Source organism: Brienomyrus brachyistius, chromosome 3, assembly GCF_023856365.1.
Source record: "Brienomyrus brachyistius isolate T26 chromosome 3, BBRACH_0.4, whole genome shotgun sequence".
In the NCBI taxonomy this organism is placed as follows: Eukaryota; Metazoa; Chordata; class Actinopteri; order Osteoglossiformes; family Mormyridae; genus Brienomyrus; species Brienomyrus brachyistius.
In genome coordinates this window covers 4,963,119-4,978,330 of record NC_064535.1, presented here as the reverse complement: position 1 = coordinate 4,978,330, position 15,212 = coordinate 4,963,119, and the positions used below count along the sequence as shown (strand labels likewise).

Genomic DNA, 15,212 nt, shown 5'->3' with positions numbered 1-15,212 from the left:
CGCTCACTGCACAACAAGGGTCCCTTTTGTGGGAGGCATCATCAAACTCACATGGTAAATCGGAGATATTTGCGGGGCTGTAGGCAGAACTCTCAAACAAGGGCACACAGGGGCGAGGAGCTCTACACTGGCACTGACCTGCCATGGAGAACGGCAAACATGAAGGTAAGAATGCATCACCAGGACAGTCCTACACCTGTCCAATTGTTTTTCCCTTAGTTGTTTTATACTTGTTTATTGTTTTGTTAAGGAATTTGTACTTTTTTGCACGTTGGAGCTGAGCAGACTAGGTTTGAAGTCTTCAGAAATCTTTATAACCAGGTATGAAATATTTATGACATTCTAAGCTGATTTACAAACAACTTCCAGTGGGCTACACTGGAAGCATCCAGTTAGTGTCTGTCCTCCAGGGAGCCTCATCTATACTCACTGTTAACATTGCTTCTAAAAGGAAGATAACCAATAAATATCCATCAATCCATTGATTAACTCTTTTAAAACGCATGAACAAAGTCTGTGTGCTTTACTTGTGGTCGACTGTCAGAACAAATTAGTGTAGAGTCGTCATCTTGGCTGCAACATTTTTGTAAATGTCAGTGTAGCAAGAGGTCAAATATGGAGTAATGATATGCATAAGCAGACATTTAAAATGCCCGCTTGTGATGCAATTCAGCTTCAGCCACTGTAACATTCCTGTTTTACCACGAATTAATGAATTTTTTAACCACAATCTAGCACTGAAGAGTTCACTTTTCTCCAGAGCAGCTGCCGAGTTTCTACTTACACACGTCAGCATCTTTTACATACTTGCTATGTGAGATGTTACCATCATCTTTTATAAATTGAGGACTTCATAAGATGGGTTTTTTTTTTCAAATCAAAAACAGAAGCCTGACTGTTTTCTTTCCAAATGCTTTTCCATAACATCGTAAATGAGTAAATGAAAATATCCTTCGGCTGGCTTCCATTTTGCAACACAATTACATAATTTCTTAACTGTTTAACTTGTTGTTTCAGCCTAAACTTTCATAAAACAGTTGTTCTGTCTTGCAACAGCAAACATTAGCAGGATAACACTGGGTGCCTCACACACAAACTGCCTCACTCTGTTGGTAAAATAATCAATGCTTCCTTTTCAAAGTCTGAGGGATCTTACTAAGACGGTTTTCATTTTTTTAGACCAAGACAACGACATGGAGGAGGTGGCCTTGCAGATTGCTAAGGTAGATGGACACGTTGAGGTCTTTGTTCAGTCCGAGGGCTGTAAACACACGCCCTCTGATTCGCCTTCATCTGCTTGCTGAGCTCATTCACATGATCACATGATGCGTACAGCAATAGGGCTGACCAGCTGAATCTGGGCATTTTAACATGTATCACTTACTGTATCTCTGTATCTACACGGAATAATTCTACATGTGAAGAGCAGTATGGCTACACTGGTAATGAATAAGTAACATTGGCAAGAGCACGGATGGTAATAAAGAAATATATTAATAAGCAGATGACCACAAAAAATTTAAGACACTATTAAAAATATAAAAATAATAAAAAAAGATATGGCAATATGACTACAGCAATATGATTCTAGAAAATGCTGTTTATTTAAGAAATGATTCACATTCCTGCCTTTTATAGTGATATTTAATGTTTTACTGCTTTTACGTCTCTGCCCTGTATCCCATTACTGGTCTGCTTTCCATGTTCCTGCCCCAAACCCAGCTGCAGACCGTGGTGTTAGAGCTGAAGACTGGCCTGATGGGGGCGATACAGGACCTTTCCAGCCTCAAGCTGAGGGACGGCAGTCTCGAGGAGAGGGTGAGGAGCTACCGCAGCGACATGGACGAGAAGATACTGGGCGTAAAGAACACGTTAAACACCTTCAAGGTATCCATTCCAGGAAGGGCACGCTACGATTAGCTCGTGACATACTGAGAACACCTGGTACTGTCCTGCTGTCTGGGAGCCATCTGCTAGCATTAGTGCAGGGAGGGGCCTCCTGGTGGACAACATGTGCCTTTATCATTAACAACTGAGCAGGGTGTCATGGGCCCACGTCACCACAATGTGGATAAAAAGTTTCTCAGATCTTATCATACAGGCTGACGGGCAGAATGTAGTTGTTTTTACAGAATACAAACATGGAGACCTGTGAACATCTCAAATGTGCGACCAGGAAGCTGGATAATCCCTTTCATAAAGTTAATAAGAACTGAAACCTGCCCACCTAGTCCAGAACCTACTGATCAACATACATCCTGGTGGAAGAAACGGTGGTCTTTATGGTAACCATTCTCCCGTCTTCTGGCTGCGAGCAGGAGGACCTGACTGCTGCCATGGCTCATATGAAGGAGGTCAACGGTAGGAGCATGGAGATGCAGCGGGGCGTGGAGCTGTTCCAGGTGGAGGTGGGCAGGGAGCTCCTCTCCGCTCAGCAGAGGTAGATAAGAGTTAGCACCACTCACCCCATGTCCTTCTTGGGCGCGTTTCCACTGCACCACGTGTCGTAATTTAGCTACTTCAGAAAAACACCGAAAGTTCGGTACTTTGAGGTGTTGATTTTCCTTTAGCGTGAGAACTGGTATCACTGCTGAATGACATCACAAGGTGAGGCGGGGTATTCGGTAATGACATTAATACCAACATCCCATGTCATAAGCATGCAATTCTCACATTGCAAGGGCTGCAATAGCTGGTTGGAGATTTTTTCATTTCTTCGTACTGTCTGGACATCATGATGGGGGCTGGGGGTAAATTTCTCTGAAACATTTTTTCTTTGTCATAGGAAACAAAACCTTTACTGGCTTTTTTGCTTTATAAATATCCCAATATTTGTTACAACAGAATCACATCATGATATTAGATTTTTTTTTCCCCAATATCGTGCAGCCTTAATATATTATAGCAAATCCTTTTTACTTCTCATGTAGCTCATCTGCTGGTTCTTCTGACCTGCATTTAAAACTTGGGTCTCATCCTATGTCCACGCGTCAATTATTATTACTTTTTTTAACTTCAAAATAAAAATGAATTATTGATTATTATTGTTATCAGTTCAGAACTTTTTTCCAGATAGCGGTTGTACTTTGTTTCAGAGGCGGGCTATTTGCATAACCAATTAACAAGCATTTTCAAGTCCCACCCAAAGTACCAAAAAAGTACCCCAGTTGGTTTGGCACTTTAGGTACTGGAACTTTTCGTACTGGTACTCAACCGGAATGGGAAAGGGAAAGTACTAAAAGTACGACACCTGATGCAGTGGAAAAATGCCTTATGACTGGGTGCCCATTTCCTTCTGACTTCCATAGGAGAGCCTCCAGGGATGACGTCCAGGCCGACAGCCTTCAGTGGCCCCTTGGACAGCCGGAACACAGCTTCCCCCATCACTACCTCGCCTGCCTCCCGAACGGTTCTTCCCAGATAAATCCTTCATCTGTCCCTGGTAGGTCATCCTTCCTGGTGAGCATGTTCACAAAGGGAGAATCCAGCCATGGACAAATTATGTGTTTCTGTAAAAATTGGAGCTAGAAATGAAGAAATTCCTATAAACTATATCCTGAGAACAATCCGCAGTAATATTATTGCTATGACTACAAATTATAAAATGTGATCCCATCTATTCCTCTCATCCTGACCATTAGTCATAAGAGTTAAAAACACGACGGGCTCACATTACAAAGACACAGTTCAAGTGGACTTGGATAAACTTATAACATCTGCAAAGAAGTTATTACAGACGAACATGTGGTGAAGTGTGAGAACTGCAGTGGCATATTTCTGAAAAGTATTTGCTGATGTTGGTCAAAAACATTAGTTACCTGATAATTGGCCATTCTCTGTCCAAATGTATTTGGATCTCATTGACGCTAGCAAATAAATCACATTTCTATCGTCTGTCAGTAACTCACTGGATCCATGCTGTGGCTTTGCAGGCCGCCTCAGCACCACACATATAGAGCAGGGATGAGATTCAAACCCACAGCCATAGCGGTGGGAGGCAACAGCGCTGCCCACCCAGCCTCATGACACCCCTTCATGGGTGCATTTATTATATGTTTTCCCCATTACCACTGGAATGCACGATTTTAATGAGTGAACTGTAACAAACAATGTGTATTCATATATGTCCTTTACATTCTATACACAAGATTTTCCCTCTGAGATCAGTAAAGTTTATCGCATCTTATCACAGAATTGGTTGTCTAACTAGGCAGAATGGTGGCATAAAAATATTTATATTGGATAGTTTTTATACATATAAAAATGATGTTTTCTTTAGACAAAAAAAAACTTCAGAGCTCTTCATTTTATTGTGAGGAAATGTCTCTTCCCATCGCAGGAAAGGGTGTTTCTCTAAGCCACGCCCACAAAGACAACCACAGTTATACCACGTTGGTTCCAGGCACCGGCAGCCCGCAACAGGACGTGGGCAGTCCTCGGGCCCAGGGGGGCGCGTCCCTGTCACCGGTGTGGGGAGAAAACAGGGACGGTAAAGGTGCCACCGATGGACAGGACACCCAGGAGAACGGTGAGCCAGGCCACATTAGGGCAAAATAACGGGCAGGGAGCCGGGCTCAGGACCAGAAAGGCTGCAGGTCCAAATTAAAGCACGAGCTCGTCTGTTGTACCCTTGGGCAAAGGCACTTCTGTGAACTATTGTGAATTGCTTCAATGATACCTAACTGCATGACTGATAATCAAAACGATAAGGAATAGAATATGGTTTGGATTTAACAGGAATCCACAGTACCGCTGGTCCTATATAAGCCTCTGTGTACACTTCTTACACAGAAGTGTAAGAATCTTTGTTAAATCTTTGTTGATTTGAAAGGTTACATTGTCACTGCATCCTATTTTCCTGGTGATAAAGTTCAACACCTTTTATCACGTGATCAGAGCCGGCTGATCGTTCGCCAGCTGATCAACTGCCATTCTCATGCCATTCTCTAATGTTCTCGGGGGTGGGGGGGCAGGTGCGAGGTGGATGACCGCCTTGGAGCTGTTGGAGTCAGAGAGGCTGTACGTCTCCTACCTGTCTGTGCTGCTCAAGGCCAACATCACATTCAACGGCACGGAGGCCCTTCATGTGAAGGACAAGCGGTAGGCATGGGTAACGTTCCGGAAAATGGGACACGCGAGATGTAGAAAGGCGAGCACACAAGTACCAGTTACTGTGTTCAAGGTTATGTGCACTGAGGTACTGAGGGGGGGCTGTGAAGGTAAGGGAGCCTTTATTGATCCCACGAGGAAATTCTTATGCATACAGCAGAAAGGTACCTAAAGTGCAGACAAACAAACAAACATATACCATAAAACAAACAAGCATGTACCATAAAACAAACAAGCATGTACCATAAAACAAACAAGCATGTACCATAAAACAAACAAACATGTACCATAAAACAAACAAGCATGTACCATAAAACAAACAAACATATACTGCAAAAAGTAAACATTAGTGTGTGAAATATAGGTGCAGGCAGAGGTGTCCTCCCTCACAATTTTGTAATTTAGTCTATGCCCCCGCTGCCCCCCTGGGTACAGGGCAGTTTCCTGGCCGTTGGACCCATGTCACTCTCACATTTGTATCTCTTGAAGCTCATGGCAGCTGAATTATCTGAAAAATTAGACGGGACGGAAAATAAATCTGTTACGTGAAGATGCAGTAGGAGGATGTGGTTGTATCGTATCACTAGTAAAAGCATCGCCGCTTCAGACTAAAGTAATCACATTTCTTTCAAACACAAGAGCTGCATCGTATTAATTCCTACGAGGGAACTAAACATGCTTTGAGAATAATCCCGAAAGCAGAAACGCCCTCTCAGTTCACTCCATTTGATCAGTAATTCATGCATTATTTTGCACTTAAGTTTAAGACGAGCAGAAGCAGGCCAAATCCTTTGAGCCCGTTGTTATTCTTCAGTATGTGGAGCAGTATGAATCTGCCTTTGTATTTCCATCTGCCGACAATTATACACAGACTTTGGCACCTTTCTTTGAACAGTCACTTAATCCCCAGGGGCCGCTGTTTATACAGACAGGAAGTGGACCCACCTCTCTTTCCTGTCTGTGCAGTTTTGCAAAAGTCCCATTGTATGCTTTTAGTTGTTTGTCTTCCCTGGAATGAAGCGTCATGTTGGCGAGAAGCATCTGAGAAGCATGTGATGTCGTTGGGGTGGGGGGGGTGTTTTAGTGTAACTCTCTGACCCCCCCACATGACAGCCTGTGGGTGGTGTCCATACAACCATTGCTAGTGTTATCAATAAGCTTTCTGTGTGGAAAATTCCTAGTCTGGCCAGCAGCACTGTCATCATATCTGGGTAATGCCCTTCAGCTTATGAAAGGATGACTGACTCCTACCCCCGTCTCTCCCCCCCACCCCCCAGACCTTTCCCCAGCTCCCTACGCTTCCTCATCCAGCAGCACCTGGATCTACTGCACGTCCTCCAGGAACGTGTGCTGAAGTGTCAGTGGCAAAGCATCATGGGAGATGTGTTCATGAGGCTGACCAGCACAGAGGTGAAAGGGGAGGGGGCTGATGTTATAGAGGAGCAGGGGGTAGAAAGCGCACGCTTTTCTGCAACGGGTATTCATGAAACGAGAGAGGCTGGGAACTGAGAACCTTCCAGCCCAGATTAGTTAAGCAGATATTGATCTAAGAACGTAAATGGGGCAGGTGTTCCTCAGCAGGGAACATATAGGGGTCTCCAGTAGAAGGACCAACCCCACAAAGATCAAACAATCATTCATGACTGTGTTTTGTGGTCAGGGCTGTATTATTGCACCTGTTAAAGCACTGGGTGCTGCAGGAGATGGGATGGATCTGGGGGGGGGGGGTTCAGTGAGGTTAGCAGGTCACCGAGAGCCTGTTATATGGAATAGGCACTTCGGGATAAGACATGTGAACTTTCCACAACCTGCGATCATTTCATTCTGTGGCCACTTTCATCTGTTAACCGCAAAGCATCTTCCTCATCACTGTCACTCGTGTAGAGTGATTTCTTAGATCGCTACGTGGCCTACCTGAAGGAACTGCCCGAGTGCCTGTCTGCAGTGAGTCTGTACAGCGCCACCTCCCTCAAAGCCACCACACTCTTTGAGGTAACGTCATGCGATGTTCCGTGGGCTTTAGTTCTCTGGCTCTAGTCGCATGTCACCAGAGTCACACGAAGCCGTTAAGGAGACTCAGTATTGCGGTGTGCAGCCCGGCCTTTGCAGCTTGGCTGGGTTTCATTTAATTACATTTCCCTTTAATCATGAAGCAAAATGCGGTTTGCGGGACACTTATTTCCCAGGGTGACCTCACTGGAGATGAAAATCAACCCCCACTCCAAGCCTTGCTCCTCCTACCTGTGCAGCGTGTCCCAGAATACCTCATCTTTCTTCAGGTGAATTTTATGCTTGGAATGCTTCAGTGTCCGCTGATGTACAGGAACGTGCCTTCCATGAGGTCTGCTGCTGAAAATACAGCCAAAGACAGATGCTTAGTTATACTAAGTGGTCTTTATAGGTTATGAGGAATACAACAAAAGCACTAACTCGAACTTGACCTCGTTGCAGAACCTGTTAAAGCAGACAGACTCCAAGCACCCAGACCACTACCTGCTGCAGGTTTGCATACAGAGGTTCAGGACCTTCATAGGCCAGTACAGCAACCTGCTCCAGCACAACGAGGGGCTCCTCACACAGAACCAGAAGGAGCGGCGAGGCCCCAACTCAATGGAGGAATATAACTCCAAGTATCTGTGGTACCTTTTTAAGTCGCAGTTGGTCCCCTGTTAGTGTCAGAAGGTGTTACTGAAAAAAACTGGTTCTATTTCAGATCAATGACGGAGAATTGAGTGTTTATGTTTCTCAAACCAGTCCTTGGGGAGCCCCAGTCCACATTTTTGCTCCCTCCCAGTTCCCAGCACACTAGTACCAGATTTTTGTTCTTCTTGATTGGCTGGGAGGGAGCAAAACTGTGGACTGTGGGGGAGAGGGGGGGGGTCTCTAAGCACTGGATTGAGAGACATTCCTTTAGAAGAATGTACATGAAACAGCCATTGTGGCTACTGTCTTATGTGGCATTTTGGGGTGCAGGTCAGCCATGAAACCGCACATCAAGACAGCGGACTGTGTTATCCAGGCAGAGGAGTCAGTCTCCCCCAGTGGTGCCTTGCCGTAAGCCCAAAGTGACGTGTCACTCTTCATGCTCTCTCTCAGACCTTCGCAACAACTCCTCTCTCCGTCTTCTCCATTCCAAGGCACTACACCAGCCAGGCAAAGAGAAGCAAGCAGAAGCTGTTGGAGCAGATGCAACATAAGCGATTCCAGGACTGGGCGGCTGGGCAGCAGCGCCCTGAATCCCCTGAGGGCTCCTTGCCGGTCTTGTTCTTTGCCCCGGATGCAGACCCCCAGCTCAACTGTTCTGCTCTTCATGGCGTCCTGGAAACAGAACGGAAGTGCCCCAACACGGATCCGATACCCTGTAAGCGTGGACTGCCAGGCTCGGCCCTGGCTGATGCCAGAGGCCAGTTTCTCATGTCAGGCGGGACGCCAAACCCGGAGGGGTTCTTTGAGGAAGGACACTCCATCCACAATGCCCCGCTCTTCGATAACTGCTCCAGCGCCTCCTCCAACTCTAGTGTAGACATCACCTTCGTTCGCTGCCCAAAGAACCGCAGCCAGGAGCCATATGCCGGCCGGGGGGTCCAGGACGGAAGCCACAGGTACCCTGGCCGGGGCTGTGCTTCGCCGGATCAGGTTGACATGTCACGCCATCGCTCCCTACAGGCCGTACAGTGCAAGAGCAAGTCGCTGAACGGGTTGCAGCTGGACAGTTTCATCATTGCCGACGGCAGGGGCGACTCTGTTGATCTCTCCCCCTGAAAAGCCACAGCCCACAGAGCAGTCACCAGCACGCCAAACTGGAGCACCAATCCAGCAAAGGCTTCGCCAGCCGTAAGCTCCAGAGAAGTGTCAGCCCCCTGCAGAAACTGGAGGTCGACAGCCGGACCGTGACAGAGGAAGAGCCTTGCAGAGATCACGACAAGGTGACAACACTCTCTTATAAAACATCTATTTCTTTAAATGTTTCTTCGGAATCACTTCAAATTCCTAATCATGTTTCCTGCTTCAGGAAGATCATTCTCAATGAAAAAGAAATCAAATGGGCAGCCGTGAGTCTTAAAGGCAGTTTGTAGAGGGTATCTGGTTCTAACCTACACGCCCTTTAATAGGACTGTGGGGCCCAACCCTCCTGGACGGAGGAGTCCAGATGGACAGGCAGCATGGAGGAGAGTGGCCAGGCTGTCTTCAGTGAGAGGAGCCGGAAGCAGGACCAGAAAGGTGGCTTCAGAAGCTCCTTCAAGAAGCTCTTTAAAAAAAAGTGAGTGACTTACCAGGGACCTTTTAATGATACGATATGGGTGCCTGAGTCTCAATCTCACCCAGCATCAAGAAAATGCTTTTTAGTTACATTATTTAATTACATTATTTAATTAATGTAGCTATTTAATTACATTATGTTAGTGACACTGTTAATTCAATGGAGCAAAAACCAGCATGAGTCTGACCATCCAGAATGTGGGCTGGGGGCCCTGTAAGAGAAAAACCTGGTGTATTCCTGACCCCCCCCCCCTTCCCCCCATTCTCAACATCCCTAACGACCTCTGCAATATCTGCAAAAATCTGCTGGCCTTTCCGTTTCAGGTCTGGCAGTGACAGCAAGGACATGGCTGCTAAGTCAGAGTCCCAGGCTCACAGCGACCACGAGGCCACACAGACACCCAGGGTTGCACGTCTAGGAGACATTGACAGAGGAACAGCAGTGTGACACCACAGTGCCACCTGCAGGTGAATCTGTATTTGTGTGCAACAAACCCTGGCCATTGTGGCTTAAAGTGAGGAAAAACAAGTGCCAGTACTCCTCTTGTCATTGAGTACCAGGTGCCAGTACTCCTCTTGTCATTGAGTATCAGGAGCCATTACTCCCCTTGTCATCGAGTACCAGGTGCTGGTACTCCCCAGTACTCTGAAGAGAAAACCCAAGAGGTGCTGGTACCACTGAGTATCAGCCCACTTCGAGCACCGCACATACAAGAAATACAGCCATACATCATCTTTGGTACTGATTATAGCTGGATGAGAAATACAATCAAACTTCTTTTGCCATTTTGTGTAATGTTTTCAAGGAGAGCTTATTGATGCCGCAACATCAATAGTTTAATGACAAGGTGAGATCAAGGAAAATGTCACAGGCTTGGACCCAGTGTACATGTTGCACTAAATCAGTTTTTAATTGCAGATTTAAAAGCCTGAAAATACAATCATGGAATTTGTTGGCTTTCTACAGTTCAAGTAGCTTGTGTTTTAACAACTTGAGGATATTTGATTAGTTGCACTCTAAGCTTCTCCTGCCCGGTGTCGAGGTCGTCTCTTCACACTATGAACACCGCGGTCAGAGTGACGTCTGTTCTCTCTGTACCAAACAGAATACTGTTACCACCCGGTAAACACATTTGTGGTTTGAAGGGAGAGAAACACACAGGGTCAAAGGTCAACGACACAGACGTGACCAACTCTCTCCGTCAAGCAGAAAGGAAAGGACTGAGCCAGCTAAAGGGAGGGGGAGCAAACTCACACAAGTCAGATACGCACATTTCCACTAAACATTTACAGTCCTCCCTTATCTCAAGGCTTCATTCCTATCAGAGAATCTGGAAGCTATGACGATTTCTTATTAAGTGCTAACGAGGCCTAGCAATCCAGGGAAAACTGAAGATGACCCCACCCCTTGAAATAATCCTTTGATAAAAGCCCCAAATACGAACATGAAATAAAAAGCAGATTTGATTGGCTAATGTGTGAGCCCAGCCACCAGCCTGAAACAGCAGCACTTCATAGTCCCTCTTCCAACGCCGAAAGAAAAATCACTTTGATTTAAGCTTCAGAAGCATCCAAATGGGAGCAGCCAATGCTTTCCTAGCTATTATGTATGGATGGAATTGTCGTCTTTACTACATAGGTATTTATGTGTAGGGCATCTAACATGTAATGCTTACTTCAGCTTTTTTCACTTTTCACAAGGTGTGCGCTCCACGCATTTGTATGTAGATTGTTTTTGGCTTTAAAAGGTGCGGAAATAAATAATTCAGAATGTTATTAGCTTAATTATTCTGAAGTACTTCATGACAGCAATGCATATTAACAGGTCAGTTCCATCTCCGTGTGATGTAAATTATCGTTCAAATCCCAGAGAACGTCGCGTTTCCCTCAGAAACACTCAGAAATGCTCCTCGTTTGGTTTCTGCCCACGAAGCTCTTGTCAAAAATACTTCATACTTCAAAATACCTCACCCTATGAGTAGGGTGCTGATCAGTCCAGTTCTAAATTTGGAACAAATTAGGCTATGGATGATGTTTAGCCTTGAATGCTGACTAGCCTGTAGGCACGAAGGCATGAAGACTGGAGCGTTTCACGAAGGAACGCTCCGTGCTTTCTAGGTGTCATGTTGTATTTAAGCCTGAGCTGACTTTCACAGAGATGGGAGGAGATGTTGAGAATCTATGAAACCGCTCAGCAAGGCCAGATGGAAATACTCGATATCAGACAAGACCGGCCCGGCATTCCAAGCCTCTCCCTGCAGGAGCATTCTTGGATGCCACCTGTCCGCTCTATGAATTCTGGGAAAATGCATAAAAAAAACAAAAACACAGCTAAGACATATTAGGCGCAAGTCAGATAACGAAGATGTTTTGTCGTAGTAGATTACCAGTTAGAATTAATAACCAGGAGTCACCCTATTAGCAAGAGACCGGCCGTCAACAGCAGCAAGAGCTTGTGTGGAGACCAAGAGTCTGTTCATCCCATGGCGTTAAGATCACGCTTACATGGCAGATATCCTAATTGCGGAGCTCAGACATACACAGTGGTAAAAACACCATTTTTCCCTTAAGAATGTTTTACATACCTTTGTCAAAAGTCCAAAAACAAGAATAATAAATCACTTTGTGTTTGACTGCTCCAAAAGTACCTCTTTGGTGCGGGGGAGGGGGGGGCGGGTACCTTAAGGTGGGTACTTTGGGTCTACTGGCACAAACTGCTCATCAGCTAAGGCCGAAGTCTTACATGTGGTAAACGGCGTGATGGCCAAACCTCTCTCTGCACTCGGCTCAGTGGAGGCCTGGGACCCGGCGTCTGCTTCACTTCCCAGTGCTGGCTTTAGCCTCGGCCTGCAGTCTTACCAAGTCTTTTTAAAGCGATATGCTAGTGCATTAAGTGTCCGAATCGCATTTCATCTTTTTAAAATCGGCTTTATTCATCATTTAATGGAAAAGCAGGTTCACGTTAGTTATGTTTGCATGGTTATGGAGTTCAAAGTCGCTTTTTGCAAAGTGCAGTCTGCTTCGGCAGGGGCCCCGTGGTGCATTGAAAAGGCCTCACTAGGCAGTCTCTTGAAATGAATTCATGTAAACCAGTGTCTCCCGGTCTGGTCCGTGGGGACCCACAGACAGTCCAGGTTTTTGCTCCCTCCCACGGCTGGGACCTGTGAGAACAAGAATGTGGACTGGCAGGGAGCTCAGAGGGAGCAAAAACATGGAGCGACTGCGCGGCCCTGAGGATCGGACTGGCAAATACTGATCCAAACCTCACAAACAAAATAAACCCTAACAACGGACAATAACAAAAAACACCCAAGACAGGGTGTCCCCATAATTTCCCCCTTTTTAAAAAAAAAAAAAAAAAAAAACAGGACAGTTCTTGAATTTAAGGTTTTGAATGTTGAGCATCTCGAAAAAGGTTCCAGGTAAAACCCTGACTGGACTTCCTCTGTTTTGCTCTTCATGTTCTGCGGTCTTTAGTGTTAAGGTTCTGCGATACTGCCAGCCTCTGTCCGTCTCTGTCGTCTAAGAGGAATTGGCATTCTCCAGCAGGGGGGGCCCGTCCCGGTGAATGGGCACAGGCTCCCTTTTGTACGTTTTAGGCGGCAGTTTTGGAATGGTCTGGGAGGTGCTCTGCCGGGGGGGCACGGGGGGGCCCGTGGCTCCAGGTAGGGGCTCACCCTCCTGGGGTATTAGGGGCGGGGAGGGGAGTTGTTTCCGATGTCCCAGCGGCGATGGGGTCTGAGGTGGGAGGGGGCTGAAGTTGGAGAAGAACGTCTGGCCGGTTTCGTTACGCAGGCCCTGGGGGGTCGGCTGCAGGGTGAGGGAGGGGCTGGGGAAGACGTCCGGGGTTCGAACAGGTTCTCGTGGAGGCAGCGTGGGGGGGCTGTCCGGGGGCTCGGAGGTGGAGCTGCGCTCCGACATGGAGTAGCGCGGGGAGTACACCTTGGTGGTGGGCTGGCGGGGGGGGATGGCGGGGGGGCTATCCAGGTGCTTTGACATCATCTAAGAGCAGGAGGAGACACAAAGGCAGCCAGACTGAGTATCTACTTACACAGCCTTCATCAAAATTTTAGACTTTAATCTAAGCCAGCGTCACAGGAGGCTAACTTTACTGCTACACAAGTCAGACAAAGCAAAGTCCAGCCTTTATTTACAAGCTGCATCATGGCTGCTATTCGGGTGGCTCTTGCCAAGCTGCTACCCCAAATGTGTCAGCAAGAGACAAGGCAGAGAAACATCCCCACGGTCAACCTTTGAGGGCGACGACTCCGCGGGCGCAGATTCAGGCCGCCTGCGGGGGGGCACTGGCGGGGGCACCGGCGCGTCCTCGGTGCTCCGGTTGAAGCTTGCCATGGAGGAGACCGAGGAGGATCCTGGGAATGAGGAAGGCAAAAGCAACTTCTTCAGACCTCTGCCAAGTTCACTGGACAGCGGTGTCATGGCGCGGAACGCGAGTGTGTAACTGCTGGGGGCTAATGGATAACCAGGGTTGGGTGGCGGGCGTTCAAATGACGACTTCCTAGGGCAAAATGCTCTTATTCAAAGCAACACACATTTTCGAGAAACCATGGTCAGACAATCCCTAGAGCAACTGGGGATTAAGGGTCTTGCTCAAGGGCAGTACAGGTGCACTGTCAACCCACCAAGGACAGCATATCACTACATAAATACCATCAGAATAGCCGACTGAAATCGGACGTAATGTCGTTGCTGAGATTCTGAGCAGCACATCATTTCACCTCAAATGGTGAACCACAGAACATGGACACAGGGATGGTCAAGCGAATCTGGAGAGGCCATGGACACCAGGACAAGCAGACAAACACAAATTCCGAGGTTTTCAGCAGCACAAATACAGCAGGTGTAGCGGACAATGGAAATGAGTCTGGGGTAACCCGGCAACACACTCGTCAACATTCTGAAACTCCAAGCAGGGGCCAGTGAACCACTTTTGCATCCCGTCGTCAGGACGACGCGATGGGGGGGTGGGGGTGGGGAGCCAAGCCTCCCAACGATTCCATTACACTGCCAATTAGGGTCTGCCTTGGTTGTAGTGGGGGTACATATACAGCTGAGCTTCTCAGGCAGAGGAACAGGGAAGGTTAATGATGGATGTTATGCAGATGGGGAGGCAGCACATTGGGGGGGGGGGAGCACAACATGCATGGTGCCAGGCAGCCGACATATGAGCAGCAAAGCAGGATGACAGAACCGGCGTCGGCCGTGGGGATCGAGACAGAAATCTCATACTAACGTGGGCCATGAGGCAGCGAGATCGGGACAAAGATCGGCTCACTGTCTGCAAGAAGGAGAGAGGAGAGAGGCTGAGACCAGAGCGGGTGCCCCCCACCCCCACCATCGCACTGGGAACTCCAGGGGGGCAAACCTTCATCTTCCAAGGCCAGAGGGTCTACTGGGCTTCTGAGCTGCCAAATTACAGTGAGCCCCTTCAAGTGATGTTAAGGAGCCAATCAGGGGCCAATTAAAAGGTATCCTGGGGGGGGGGGGGGGCAGTGGCCCTTTCCAGCACCACAAGTCCAGCTCAGATAACATAGACCCCAAGGAATACCCCAGTATTAGTGAGACACTAGTCTGTGGACAGTTTAACTTGAAGGGTAACATCCGGACCAACTGAGACTGACTTTTTCAGCTTAGAAACTTGAAACAGTTCAGAGACACCTCTGCCTAAGCAACACAAACGTCTGTGAGATATATATATACTTTTTAAAAATGCTGACAAACTTTCACGGGAACGCCCGGTCGCAGCTCTGCAGTGTAAAAGCACACATTTTAACCACTGGCCCCAAACAGCAGGCTGGAAAAACTGGCAACTTATAGTAAAA

The 15,212-nt window shown here is 47.2% G+C and overlaps 2 protein-coding genes across 5 annotated transcripts in view; one reads left to right on the top strand and one right to left on the bottom strand.

Annotated features, from left to right (window-relative positions):
* On the top strand, positions 1-11,154 carry arhgef33 (Rho guanine nucleotide exchange factor (GEF) 33). The gene is given in 16 exon segments (XM_049006715.1): positions 1-165; positions 1,180-1,223; positions 1,723-1,887; positions 2,319-2,440; positions 3,309-3,442; positions 4,340-4,528; positions 4,974-5,100; positions 6,387-6,519; positions 6,994-7,101; positions 7,296-7,388; positions 7,561-7,748; positions 8,083-8,163; positions 8,247-8,868; positions 8,871-9,035; positions 9,222-9,370; positions 9,694-11,154. Coding segments are annotated over 16 exon segments (2,466 nt in total). The 5' UTR covers positions 1-143; the 3' UTR covers positions 9,818-11,154.
* Positions 11,155-12,276: 1,122 nt separating this feature from the next.
* LOC125738098 (son of sevenless homolog 1-like) overlaps positions 12,277-15,212 on the bottom strand; it is a 34,045-nt gene continuing 31,109 nt past the window's right edge. For 2 of the 4 annotated variants that reach the window (XM_049006710.1, XM_049006712.1), the window contains exons 21-22: positions 13,621-13,742; positions 12,277-13,371 (exon numbers count right to left, since the gene is read on the bottom strand). In XM_049006710.1, the coding sequence (XP_048862667.1) occupies positions 12,892-13,371; positions 13,621-13,742 (602 nt within the window). In that variant the 3' untranslated portion in view covers positions 12,277-12,891. Of the gene's footprint in view, positions 13,372-13,399; positions 13,743-14,623; positions 14,669-15,212 lie in introns of those variants that run through there. The other 2 variants (XM_049006711.1, XM_049006713.1) reach the window with 2 other exon arrangements.